This window comes from Acomys russatus, unplaced genomic scaffold (assembly GCF_903995435.1).
Source record: "Acomys russatus unplaced genomic scaffold, mAcoRus1.1, whole genome shotgun sequence".
In the NCBI taxonomy this organism is placed as follows: Eukaryota; Metazoa; Chordata; class Mammalia; order Rodentia; family Muridae; genus Acomys; species Acomys russatus.
Window position 1 is genome coordinate 104,751 of NW_026131404.1, and position 14,335 is coordinate 119,085.

Sequence of the window (14,335 nt, forward strand, 5' to 3'; positions counted from 1 at the left end):
CGGAGTTCTGACTGGGAGGCCTCTTTGTCAGGTATGGCGCTGCCCTCCCTCTGGCACCTTAGGGGTTTCTGCCACTTCTAGACATCACCCGTTGTATTTGTGTTCTTTTCTTTTGTGGCCTTCTGTTTGCTTCCCTTCTTGAGAATGTGAGGTAAGGGATTTGAAGAGCGGAGGACATTTGTGGGAAGCAAAATGGATTTTTGTTTTCTGGTTGTTTTATCATTGTGAGATAGTATTTCTTGATCTTCCTGAACCCGCTGGACTTGTTCGGGTTTTAGATGAGGTCGAGGTATGGGAATTTAAGCATAAGTAAGGGCGGTATTTGGAGTGACTTTGGGTCGTCGCTAGGATGGGGCTGGGCCTAGTTCAGAGCTGGAACAGAGAAGGCTGTGCAGTCTGGGACTGTCCTTGGGAAGGTGCTGCTGCGCGGGACAGTTGAGAGGTGCTGGAGTTGGGATAGGTCAGAGACTGATTCTGAGGAAAGGTGGGTGGTCCAAAATGGCGCTGGAACAGTGAAGGGGCGGAGCTTAGGACAGTTGGCGGCACGGGAACCAGGATAGACTTGGATAGGGGGCGTGTTCTGGAAATAGTGATACTTTGTGGTAAGTGGGGTCAGTGAAGACTGTCTCAACAGTGCCCTAGTGGAGCAATTGGTCAAAACCTTGCAAGGGGCAGGTTTTTTTTTTTTTTTTTTTGTTTTTTGTTTTTTGTTTTTTTTTGGTGTGTGTGTGTTTTTTGAGGGGGGTTGTTGTTGTTGTTCGGGTTTTTTGGGGGGGTTCGAGACAGGGTTTCTCTGTGTAGCCTTGGCTGTCCTGGAATTCACTCTGTAGACCAGGCTGGCCTCGAACTCAAAGAGATCCACCTGCCTCTGCCTCCTGAGTGCTGGGATTAAAGACGTGCACCACTGTGCCCCGCAGGAACTTTTTTTTTTTTCTGAGACAGGGTTTCTCTGTGTAGCCTTGGCTGTCCTGGACTCGCTTTGTAGTCCAGGCTTGCCTCGAACTCACAGCGATCTGCCTGCCTCTGCCTTCCCTCCCGAGTGCTGGGATTAAAAGTGTGTGCCACCATGGCCAGCAGGAACTTTTTTTTTAATGTGTTTGGTGGCACACACCTTTATTATAGGAAATTTTTTTAAGGTGCTTCATGGTGCATGCCTGTAATCCTAGGATTTTTTTTTTTTTTTTTTTTTTTTTTTTTTGGTTTTCAAGACAGGGTTTCTCTGTGTAGCCTTGGCCATCCTGGACTCACTTTGTAGATGTAGACCAGGCTGGCCTCGAGCTCACAGCGATCCACCTGCCTCTGCCTCCTGAGTGCTGGGATTAAAGGGGTGCGCCACCACGCCCGGCCTAGAATTTTTTTTAAAAGGTGCTTGGTGGCACATGCCTGTAATCCCAGCACTTGGGGAGACAGAGGCAGATGGATCTCCGAGAGTTCAAGGCCAGCCTGGTCTAGAGAGTGAGTTCTAGGACAGCCAGGACTACACAGAGAAAACCTGTCTGGAAAACCCAACCCCCTCCTCCCAAATACAAAAATGTATGTACTGCAGGCTTCAAAAGTGAGAGACTAGCCCAGCCTACTTCAAGGTCAGGCTTGGGGTGCAGAATTAGCACAGCCTGCACAGGCAGGGACATTAAGGACTAACCATATTAAATATCCCTCTGCCTTACCTTGCACAGATCAGTGGGCAGGAAGCAGCACCTGTGCACCAGCTGGCTGAATAGAGCCGGAAGTCTGCCAGCAGCAAGCACCAGTGCCAGGATAGTTGCTGTATCCACCCATCAGTGGGGCACTGCACAGCAAACAGCAAGGTGAGCAGGTGAAGGGGTTTCCTACCAAGGTTCATGGACTGCAAGGTGGGGGTCATCCCTAGTCCACACCCAGTCTTCAGTCTCTGATTGCCCTCCCCCATACCTGTCACCACCACCATCTTGTTGCTAAGATACTTCAGTGGTCAAAGACCCATGCCATCACCTGTTGTTGTTCAAGAGCCTTAAATAACCTTATCACATGGCACTATGTGGTATGGTAACCCAGAGCCACATCATTCTTATGTCCATGGCAATGTTTAGATTGTCACACATTCTTTGCACCCGGCTCTCTGATCACATCCACTGAGCTCCAGTCATCTTTCTCCTGTGCTGAGTATTTCTTTAGGAAGAGGAGAGTTTCCTATGTGCTGACAGTCTTGGACTCAGCAAGGAGTGCGCTGAATTCAATATATCCCCAAGTGGCTGGGGTTTTCCAGTGTTTCTGGGCATTGGTCTTTGCCTCTTAACATTGGCATTTCTCCCACAGGTACTTGCAGAGTACACAGTAGTGTCTCTGGACTTCCAAGGAGTTTGCTGCAGCAGGTCAGCAGGGTCCAGTGAGTTTCAGGGAGCTTTCTGTGATCGTAAGAGCCTGGGAAGGAGGTCTGAAAATCTGGGAGGAGGAAAGGTGACAGGAGTATTACCTAACCCTGACTTCATTTGCATTTCAGGCTATCGGAACCAGGACATCACTGCCTTTCTACATGACATTGGCTTCTTAACCTTTGAGTCTTAGGAAAATTCTGACCTAATATACCCTAGTGTTGGGTCTGTCCCTAGAGGGTGGGAACAATGGCTGTGCCTTTATTAGATGACTGGTGTAAGGGGATGGACTTGGACCCCAGGAAGGCTGTGCTCATTGTGGGCATCCCTGTGCAGTACACAGAGGCTCAGATAACGGATGCTCTGAAAGAAGGCTTACCTCCATTGTGTGCACACAAGGTGATAGGCAGGATGTTTAGGAGAGAAGACAAAGCTAAAGCAGTCCTAATTGAACTGAGTGATACTGTCAATTATGCTATGATGCCCACTCATATACCAGCAGAGGATGGGGCCTGGGAAGTGGTAGTCAAACCCCGTAGCCCAGATGATGAGTTTCTCAATAAGCTGATCTGCTTTCTGAGAGAGGAAGGACGGAGAACAGCAGATCTTTTCAAAGTCCTGGCTAGCATTGCCCCTGCAGTGAGCACGGAGCTAAGGAATTTATGCCAAAACAAAGCAGAAGGCTCAAACTCTCTGCGCTACCAAAAACTGAAAGTGTTTTCTGGTAGTCCCTTTCCAGGCCCAGGAGAGGAGACCTTTGAAACCTGGTTAAGGGAGTTCACTGAGATGATGCAGGTATGGCCGTTATCTGAGATGGAGAGGAAGCAACTTCTTCTAGAGAGCCTGCGTGGTTTTGCCCTGTCAATTATTCAGGCACTGTGGGCTGGCAATGCCTCTCTAACTGCTGAGCAGTGCTTAAAGGGCCTAAAGCATATCTTTGGGAGTAAAGAGGACTGTAAGGTCTTCCAGTCCAGCTTCCTTCTGTCTCCTCAGAAACCTACAGAGACGGTCTCTGATTACTTGCTGCGCCTAGAGCCCCTGCTGCAGAGAGCAGTGCGGCAGAGCCCATTTTCAGACCAGAGTGCAGACTCGATTAGACTCAAGCATGTCTTATCCCAGGTCTCCATGACTCCTGGCCTGCGGGACAAGCTGGCCCTCTTAGATCAGCGAGGGTGCCCACCCACTTTCCTGGAGTTAATTAAACTTACTCGAGATGAGGAGGAATGGGAGGCCACCAGGGTAGTGATAAAGGAACAGCCGGATCAGGAAGAAAAGGCAGCAGTAGCAGTCAGTATAGCAGCACATCAGGATGTCACCCAGGCAGGCATTTTTAGGGAGGTCAGCACCCAGACTACAGGAGAGGAGATGATATCGATGATATCGGTGAAGCGGAGGCGACTGCTAAGGAGAGACAGTGCTGGGGAAGAGGGGCATATGAAAGAGTCAGATTTCAAGGTTGAAAATGAGCCTGATGAGCAGAGCCCCCAGGTGGTAGCACAGGAGTCGGAAAACTAGAGAGGGGCTGGGATTATGAGCCACCCCAACCCCAGGAACATACAGGCTCAAGATACCCAAGAATTCCTTCCTTTGGCTGGCAAGAAAGATACCTTGGCCAAATAATGGGGCAGCCCAGACAAATGGCAGGGGACATGAGTGATGCAGAAGAGTGCCAGGGCCCCAGCTTGCTGCTAGGTAGAAATGATTTTAACAGGCAGGAACAAGCTTCATCCAGCCAAGTGACTACCAAATCCCAGGCCCATGGGGAATGCCAGAGACAGGAATGGGAAGATACTATAACCTCACTACAGGAGGATTCAGAATCCACTTGGGACAGTAGTGACTCAAAGGATAACGATAGTAATGCTGGGGGCTCTAGACAAAGGATGCCCACTGGCACTAAAGCAGCACAAGACATGGAGGAAGATGCCACGAGGTCGTGTTGGCCAGGGGAAACCAGTGCCTGGGAGCAAGTGCAGCAAGGCAGTGAGACAGTGCCCAGGAGAGGAGGCCGCAAGATCCAGCCTGTCCTCAGGATCATCTACACTGCTCTAGGGGAGCCCCATGAGGGCAGCACCCTTGAATCCTTTTGTGAGTGACCCCTATCCCCCCCTACTGGGTGAAGCCCCTGGGTCTCTGGACCCAAAGGACCTGGGAGGCCAGTGCCAACCCAAGGCAGTTTCCCTCTTGGTACCCTGACAGGACTGTGAGGGGGGGGGGCAGACACCAGTGCCCGAGAAGAGCCCCAGGCTGGCACCATAGGGTTAGTGGCCCCATCTGGCCTGAGAGCCTGTGAAGATGCAGGGCAGATTTTGTGGGAACAGGAGGTGGAAGAGCTGCAGGAGGAAGACTGGGAGTGGGGGTGCGGGGGCAGCAGTTTGTTCTGCTCTCTTTTGTCTAGGGATACTGGAGAATTCCAGAGAGCAGCGGGGGGGGGGGGGCGACGAGTCTGGTGAATACAAGTGCACAGGCAGCTGCCAAGGCTGGCCCCAGACCCTGCTGACCTGGAAGGGTGGCCTGGTGGTGGTGGTGGTGTTGCCAAGGCACCCTCCTCCATGTCCTCCCCCTCCCCCTCATACCAAACAGGTGGAAGGCACAGAAGAGGCCATCTCGAGGATTCTGCTGACTGACTGGCTCTCCCAGCATGGATGCCCCCTCCCCTTACCCTTCCCCATTGTCACCCTGAAGCAGGCTACTCCCTGCTCTGGAGCCTCTGCCTCCTTACCTGTTAACCTCAGAGTGGCCCAGCTGTCCAGTGAGTCCCTTCCCCCCTCATCAACGTGGGAATGTGCTGTGACATTGCACTCCTGTTATTACTTGTGGCTGTTTTCTATGGGTGGTGGGGTGTTGCGTGCTGTGTTCTCTAATTCCCTCAGACTGGTCTGTACATGCTCTAAGGCAGAAGCACCCTGCAGTGGGTGACTCCCAAGTGGGCATTATCAGAGCGCACCATCTTGACAAGAGACTGATCTACAGCATATGGGACAGTATATTATAGCAGAAGGTCCCTGTGTGGGCAGGGCCTATGGTTTCTAGTGACCACTGAAATTCTGTGTTATCCCTTTCTAATGATTGTACAAGTTTTTCTTGAGTAAATTTTATGAATGTTCCAGCTGTGTCCTGTGTCTGCTGGGAGTAAACTAGAGGGCAACAGTGTGGCTCAGTTGACAGTGGCATATATTCAGGTAAGAAACCATGAGGGACTACACTGGTCTCCTGTATGGGTAGGAACCAGGCTACTAGTAGCCAATGGATATGGGGTACAATGGCTGCCTATTTTCCCAAGGCACTTGGCAGGAGTAGAAATAGAGGCTACATGCAAGAGGGAGGATGCAGTGCAGAAGGCAGGCTCCAGGGTGCGATGCCCCATAGCTGCTGTACCTAGCTCAGGGTATGATGGTTTTCCACTCAGCCTTTTCATTTTACCTCCTGGCTGTGGGTAGGGCCAGCACTTGTCTCCACTGAAGGGTGCTTGGCGGACTTGGGTGTCACAGGAAAAAGGGGGAAGGAGGGACTCATTCTAGACAGCCTGTCTCAGCATTCTTCCTTTCCCTTGGTGGGGGTGTGTATGCTGTGATCCCTACACATAGAAGGTGTGTGCATGCGTTCATGTGTATATGTGTCAGTGTACATTTCTGGCTGAGTGAGTATTGGCCGCTGAACAGGTGTGTATGAGTCACTGGGTGTGTGAAGTATCATCTTTTAGAATGTTGGGGATATGAGTGTCTGTGGATGTGTCAGTGAAGGTGAGCGTGATCATGGCATTATATGTTTGTGACAATGGGTGTGTCAGCATGAGACTGAACTCAGTGAGGGTCCAGTGTGTTCAATGTGTGTTATTTGTATGCCAATGAATGTAAATGTGTGTGTGTTACTAAGTGTGACTGTCATACGCATCTCTGCAGAGCTTGTGAGCCAGTATTAGAAGGTTGCTGGGTTCTGACTTGAACAACCAAGTTGGAAGGAGGTATCAGTAGGCAGGGCCTGCTTCCCTTCACTTCTGGCTTCGCTTTTACAGATTCGTGCGTCACTCACTCTCTCATGGCGCAGTATCTTCTATAGTGTGTGCTTAGGAAAAGAGTCATGAGTGAGCAGTCCTTCTTCTTTGGGTATTACACCACGAAGGTCACTTCCCCTAGGAGACCACCCTGAACTTAAAATCCACATCACACACCTAAGATCCTCTAATGCTTACTGTTGGAGCAGGGTTGTTGAGCATGCTGTTCTTGTTGGGGCACGAGGGCTCTCGGATAACAGTACAGAGGCAAGAAGCTAGCCTGGCTATAGTAAACTCATGCTAAAGCCACAGGCCATCTCCTTGTTTTGTTTTATTTGAGACGGGCTCATACTAAGTAAGCAAAACAAAATAAGGAGATGACAATTCTTTCCTTCTTCGGTATGTCAGGATTACATCAGAGATCAGGCCGCAGCCTGTCAACTCAAAGTAACTTATCTCCCAGACTTTTGGCAATCTTTGCTTCTGGGTCTCCTGAGTGCTGGGGCATGAGCCACCCAGTCCAGCTGTGTTTTGTAGCAAGAATGGCTTCTGGTAAGTCACGTGCCTAAAACCACCAAGTTATTGTATTTAAATGCAAACATACACAAAAATCTTTTTTTAAAAAAGGAATCATAATGCTGGTATGCGATATCCTAACATTTATTATAATTTGTGTACATTAATGTGGATTAAGCAAGTATAATTAGAAGCACTAAGCAATTAAAAAGAAATAGAATAATACAAAACCATCCCTTGTTAACTGCAGAATTTTGAGTCTAAGACATGAAGGCGCTGTTTTGGATTCAAATCAATACTAACCTTGCAAGCTGGGGTTTTTTGTTTGTTTTGTTTTGTTTTTTTGTATCTCCCACATTTCTAAATCTCCTTAAATGGCAGGGTATATCCTTAAGGTAGGGAAAACATATCTTGGGCCTCTTGACATTGCATCCCATCTATGGGGTCTGCACTGAAACTCCTAGGTAATACCTCTAACCAAGGGAGTGCTTAGTTTTCTCTTACTAATTCATTTGGCCTCCGTATGTCGTTGCCCACCATCTACCAAGTTCCATGCTAGAGCTAGACTTGAGAAAGCCTAGCTCCTAGTTAGTAGGGGAGGTGGCATTTTATACTCCTCTCCTTTAGAGTACACAGATAAATATTCAAATAAATAGAATGCGCTTCTCTGATTACCTGGTAGGAAGAACAAGTCCACACTCAAATGTGTCTAGGGCTCAGAGTCTGAAGAAAGAAGCAAATCCAACAAAAGCCTCCAGTTTGCATCCCCAGGTTTTGAGGGCTGTTTTCTCTTCAAGAAGCTTACAGTATAATGCTGGGCCTAAAGGCATCACAGTGAAGCCGAAGCAGAGCAGCATACTGGCAAACTCAGGGCTGAGCCTGCCCCTGCTCTGCCAGACATCAGCTTTCGGTGTTTTGAGTACCTGGGAACCTAGAAACTGAGGGCTGAAAAAGCGATCGTGGAAAGCTGTGTGCTCAGGGCAGAACCTAGTGCACCTTCTGCTGGCTGACAAGCTTTTCTTTGAGAAGATGCGCGAGCCAACCTTGTTTTGTGTGGGGGAGAGGGAAAGGGGCCACTTAGATTACTGGAGCACTTCAAGAAGCCCAGAGATGGGGCAAAGGTCACACGTTTACTGTTTCTACTCCTGACTCAGGTAAGTATTCCACGGTAGGAATAGTGACCCCCCCACACACACTGTGCCTGGCACGACGTGCTCAGTGTCACTATGGTTATTGCTTCTAGAGAGAGTGCAGGCTTCAGAGAGAACAGTGGTTCCACAAGATTCTCTCCACTTCTCAAATGAGATTAAAGCCCCTGCTTTGTGGCAGTGCAGGTGCATAGTGAGGTCTCAAGAAACCTCATCTGTTTTCTTCTCTACTCTGAGATTTACATACCCTAAAAGCAGTTCAGAGAATTTCTATGTAAAGTCCAGGAATACTGAGGATAAAGACTTGAACCAGCTATCAAAGTTCAAAGAGACACAGATGGCTCTTAGGTTAGAAACCTCCTAATGTAGCTTATCAAATTTAAACCTAGGTAAAATTTCCAGTATGCGCTGACATACTGACAGGAAAAACTCAAAGGAGAACAGGAGGAGGTAATTTAAATCTGCTACATAATTCAATAAAAAATAATGAACTATTTTAAACATTCTGTAAGAAATTAAAACACACATGTACACATACATAGTGAATAGACAAGCTAAACATTAGCCTATTGCCAACCCTTAGTATTCAGTGCCTGTAATTTCCCTACCAGGGATCGTCAATAATTTTTGGCGTGGCCCCTCAGAAGCTTCAGAAACCGTCATACAGTGATATCTGTACTTGTGCCCAGGTCATTTACCCTGTTTAGCCAGCCAACATGTCTCAGAGAAGTCAAAGTGTAGTTGTTCTTCCTGGAAGCAACATGTCAAGCCTAAGCGGAGATACGGATTTGAAGTATTTTCTAAGGCATAAAAGGCTACACACAAGTGATTATAACATCATTGAGATACAGTCTTACATGTGTGTTACTCCAGAACCAGGTGGGCTGGGCAGAAGTACAGTGATACCAAGGAGGGTGCAAGGGAAGGGGAGCCAACAGTTTGGGGCAACTGCACAGCCAAATACCCCTGGGGCTTGTCAGCTTCTGTTCAGCCTGGAGGAGCCAAAAGAAAATAGAGGTAGCAATGAGACTGGACTTAAGCATCTAATAGCTGACTATCAGGGTCTCTTGGGGCAACTGTTAACAGTGCCTGTGAGCCTAAGTCTAACACAAATGCATTTCCTGGAGGGAAGGCAACCTTTGTGTAGCTGAGGAGGGAAAAGATGTGTTCAGACACTGGCGAATGGCCCCGAGGCTGCTTTAGTCAGCATCTTGCTTATTAAATCTAAATCTAAAGCTATACAAACAGTGCTGGAAAGGGATACGGTGGAAAGCCCAATACTCGAATCAGAGACCTGAGATGAGGTCCACAGGGTTAAAGGATTCAGCTAAGGTTCTGGATGGGAGAGGTAGTTCTTTATGGGAAGATACTAGGACTCTAGCAACTTGGAAAGCGTCCCTAGGGAGGGGTTCTGTGTACATCACTTAAGATCTCGAAGTAGCATAGGGCACAGGACAAAGCCTTGGGATCCTCTGATTGGATGGTTGAGAAGCATAGCAGGGTCCTGAAGTAAAACCCAGGTCCAAACCAGGGCAAATTTTTGTCTTGTTTCTTTAGTTTAGTGGGGCTCTTAGCTGCTTATCCTATGGGCTTCCAGCACTCACCTAGAAGAGCTTCTCATAGCATTTCCCACAGTGGATGGTGTCACGGTGAATGAAGATCTGATCTAGGAGATCACCCATTGGTTTATTGCAAATCCCACACTAACAGAGAAAGCAAAGTGGAGGTCAGCAGGCAAAGCTGATACTGTGAGCTGACAGCACATCCTGACCTCCAAGGAGATACAAAGACATTGCAAGTGGGTATAAACCTGATCTATAAAGCAAGATAAACAAACAATAAAACAACGAAAGTAACCTGGTAGGGACTGGGAAGATGGATCAGTCAGCAAACCACTTACTATTCATTTGCTCTCCAAAACTCATAAAAGCTGGGTGCAGAGGATTTCTGGGGCTCTGACCACTCCAGGTTCACTGACAGACCCTGTTCCTGCTCTCAAATAACATAACAGCAACTGAGGAAGATATCCAATGTTGCTATCAGGCAGTCTGTCTCTGTCTTTGTCTGTCTCTCTGTCTCTGTGTCTCTCTGTGTGTGTCTCTCTGTGTCTCTGTCTCTGTCTCTGTCTCTGTCTCTGTCTCTGTCTCTCTCTCGGATCTCCTTGTCAGCTGAAGACTGATGCTGCCGTAGGGCCTCTGCAGCAAATGACCATGGAGGAACATAGGGTGATGCTTGTCCAGGTAGCCACTAAGTCTCAGAAGCTGCTTGGGCTGAACTTCCTGCTTATTCAGGTGAAATTTATCCTTTCCCGATTTCTGATGGCATTGACAATAGGCTAGTGACAGCTTTGCCAGTTCAACAGCAGCAACCAAGGCTTCAGATGCCCTCTCAGTTCTCTTCACATGAAGAAAAGAAGTTCTCCTTAAACTTAGCACTTAAAGTGGGTTTAAACTTCAAAATATGCATCCCAGACAGCTTCAAAACAGTTAGCCCTAGGTGGTCCAGCCTCATAGACCTGCAATTCCCTAGCCCCAGATGGTCTCACAGAGCCTAAACAGTGAGTGAAACAGCCTGCTCTTCCAGGATGTGGCCAGCATTCCAATTTTCTTGGGTCCCAAAGATGTAGATGCCCCAGATAGCAGGAAGCAGTCTAAAGAGCATAAGACCCCCAGTCCTGCTTCACCATCACCCCTCCCTACTCCCTGACCTTTGATAATAAACAAAATGGAGGAATGTTATCCTTTAAAAAGTACATGCCATCACCTATTGCTCGCTTGCTCTCTTTCCACCACCACCCCCCTTTCTCTTATGTCCCTGCTCTGAGATTGTCTTTCACTCCCCCACACTAAATCTCTTGCTTCAGATCTGTTGCATGGTGTGATTTCTGCTGTGGCATTCCTTGGCTTCGATTTGCCATGGTACTCTACAGCTAAACCCAAACAACCACACCCTCCACCACACTTCTGCAGTCCTTCATCCCTTCCTGACCTTTCAATGTTGGAAATCCCTCGGGCTCAGCCTGCCCTCCCTTCTGCTGACATGGACCTTAGACAAGCTCATCACATTCCATGGTTCATGGGAAAAGTATGGCCAGAGGCTTCAAGCCCTGCTCTTTCTCTGGAGCTCCAACTTGGTAACACACAGGCATTTTAATGCCACCTGTGTCCTAACTGGTTCTTTTTCAGTCCTTCCCACAATAGCAAAATAGTATCCTATTCCTTTACCATGTGGCTCAGGCACCAAACCCTGGTGTATCTTTTGAATCCTCACAACCTGCCAGCTTTGAGCAATCTAGTCGCTATCTTGCCATCACCATTGTCAAATTCCTTCACACGTGACCAGTGTCTCTAGATTGATCTGTGAACGAGAATTCCTAGAAAGAAGCTGATTAACTGATTAAAACATCAATAGTGTGGAGAGGTCTCATGACAATGTCATCCTTGGCCAACTAAACAGCAATTCCTTGCCCCTTGTCATCCTACAAATAACAACCCCCAGTCCTCCACCAATCAAAGGCTGAAAGTGTACTTAATGTTTCCGGCAGTGTATTTTTTTAAAGATTTATTTATTTTATTTATTGCATATGAGTGCTTTATCTGCAGAAGAGGGCATCAGGTTACATTATAGATGGCTGTGAGCCACCATGTGGTTGCTGGGAATTGAACTCAGGACCTCTGGAAGAGCAGGTGGTGCTCTTAACCACTGAGCCATCTCTCCAGCCCTCCAGCAGTGTATTTAAAGTAGCTTGGTTTATGAAATTCTTTGTTGGGAGAAAAACAAATGAGTATTTCACATGCCAGCAGGTTTTATATTTGATTAATGCAGCAATTCAGCTTATAAAAGTGAAGCAAAAACAAAAACAAACAGAAACCTAAGTATAGGTAAGATTTCCCCTCAACTAGAGAACATTTATCATGTTAAATTGTCTTATTTCAAGCACTTAATTAAAATCTCTGATTTATATATTTAAATATATATATTTAAAATCAGAAATAGGCAGTCTGTAAACAATTTATAACATTGATAAAATTGTTAACAGTAAGAGTTATAAAACCTATATATAATATCAAAAGTGACACTAAAATGAATTTAAATTAATTTAAAAATTTAGAGGTTATATCAAAATTCTGAGATAACTATGTTCATCTCTTTCTCTGATTTAGCCTCTTCATTTCTTTATCTCCTAACAGTGAGATGCTATAGCAAAAGGCCCGACAGTGGCCTGTGTTAAGATAGTAAAAATTGGGTGTATCGTTGGTGGTATAGCTGCATTCCAAGATAGTAAAACTTGCCATGTGTAAAGGCCACTTTCACTTGGGGAGCTAGATTCACACTCACCTGTCATGTACTTATTATATAAGCTAGCTGTAAAATTCCTTTGAAATTCCTTTCAAAATGTCCCAGTTTGGTTTGAGTTAAAATCCCTAAAAGCTTAAGTTTGAGTTAAAATCCCTAAAGCTTAAGGCAACACCTCAGGTGTGTTAGGACAAATCACTGAGGTGCCTATTAACATATCAGAGCAGACCCTGGCAGCCATGCCCCCCTAGTGCCTGCTACAGAGTCCTGGTTCCTCTCAGAGCTTGTCACCTCCATAACCTACCCAAAACCTCCCTGGGCCATGAGATTTCCTTCCCTTCCCCCAGGCCTCTCTTTTCCTATAAAATCTAGCCAGTGTGGCTACACACCTTAGTTCTCTTGGCTCCTGGTTCCTCTCTTAGCATCATTCTCTCCTCTCTCTTCTCTTCCCTTCTTGCCCCTGCCCCACCCACCCTTCTCCTCTCATGCCTGGTTCAGTATGGACCATTCCAGATGCCTCTGCTGTTTTCTCCCTCATATCTACACTACAATAAAACCTTCTCCTCAACTATACCCAGAAGCAGCCACATTCTCATTTTTTATTCATCTGGTGCCAACCCCATAGGCACATATGAGTTCCTTTACAAGGGAGTTGGCCTGTCTGAATCAAGCTGCCGATCTGACTCTCCTAGGGTATGTGTGGATCATTTGTTTCTGCTGGCTTATGCCACCCACCATATTATACTCCAAATCCTAGCGTCCACCTCTTCAGCCACATCTTCCCTCCACCTGCTCTACTTCGGTAAGTGTCTCTCTGCTCCTGTGCACTCCATCATGCCTCTCTTGGTCTCTCTGGCTCCTGGAGCTCCTATCAAGTAGAAAGGGACAGCTCTCCTCTGTGACTTGGGGCATTTCTCTCTGACAACTCCCATTCCCCTTGGAGACACCTTGGATTGAAATTCTTGTCAGCACTACACTGACCCCCTCTGCTCCCTTTATCCTCAGCTCCTTCCTGGGTCTTCCTTGTCTCCTGCCTCTTCTAGAAGCTGCACTTCCACAGCGTCGCTATACCTTCCTGGGCCTCATCGCCCTCAGAGCTCCCTGCCCTATCTCTCCTTCTGCCCTCCTCAGCCTCTGGCTTCCTTCCACTCTCTTGGGCCTTTTCCTCTCTTCCTTTTCAGACTCAGAGATTTTTTTCTTTCTGCTTCTGTTTGTTTGTTTGAGACAGGGTTTCTCTGTGTAGCCCTGGCTGTCCTAGACTCACTTTGTAGACCAGGCTGGCCTCGAACTCAACATCAATCCACCTGCCTCTGCCTTCTGAGTGCTGGGATTAGAGGTATGCACCACCATGGCCGGCTTAGAGATTTTTTTTTATCAAAGTCTCATTGTCTACTGCGAACAGCTTGGCCTTGGTATGGATCAAGCAATGGCCAAAGATTGATACATTAGGTTTTCAAATTCTCCCATATGGTAACAACTTTGTTTTCACTGTACAAACAAATGATCCCCAAATCTTCTATCTAAACTTGTTCTGCTCTATGCTTCCAGATGCTTTCATCTATAAGGTTTTCTACTTCCTACTCTCAAAATTCCTCTATCTTTATGATTTCTCTGCTCTGTACTCTCAAAAGAAATCTCTCAAGACTATACTGTAAACTATGTCAGGATTTGTAAGTTCATTGGGTATGGTTAAAAATCTGTAACAAAATTGAGCTAAAAAGTTATAACAAAGGGCTTACAGTGAAAAAATGTATGCATTGGTATCTTAATTTGCTACAACTTACTGTTCAACATTTGTTTAAAAAAATACAATTACTAGAAAATAGATCTAAAGCAATTATTGCAAAACTGCTTAATCCTACTGAGCTATATGTTTAGCATTATGTCTCCTTTTAGAGTAAGGCAACAGCAGGTCTCCAAAATAGCTTGGATTAGGATCAATTTTTGAATGATGATAAATTCCTAATATTATAAAGAAACTGACTTAGACATGTATGCTTAACTACTTATGTCTTTGTCAACTGTATTCA

At 46.6% G+C, this 14,335-nt stretch overlaps 2 protein-coding genes across 2 annotated transcripts in view; one reads left to right on the plus strand and one right to left on the minus strand.

The window, feature by feature from the left end:
- Nucleotides 1-2,600: 2,600 nt before the first annotated feature.
- Pnma5 (PNMA family member 5) lies at nt 2,601-4,447 on the plus strand. Its single transcript, XM_051142645.1, is given in 2 exon segments — nt 2,601-3,987; nt 3,990-4,447. Coding segments are annotated over 2 exon segments (1,845 nt in total).
- Nucleotides 4,448-7,499: 3,052 nt separating this feature from the next.
- The window catches only part of LOC127186167 (zinc finger protein 185-like), a 47,802-nt gene continuing 40,966 nt past the window's right edge, over nt 7,500-14,335 (minus strand). The window contains exons 25-26 of the mRNA XM_051142641.1: nt 9,614-9,712; nt 7,500-9,001 (exon numbers count right to left, since the gene is read on the minus strand). Coding sequence (XP_050998598.1) covers nt 9,614-9,712 — 99 coding nt within the window. The 3' untranslated portion in view covers nt 7,500-9,001. The remainder of the gene's footprint in view (nt 9,002-9,613; nt 9,713-14,335) is intronic.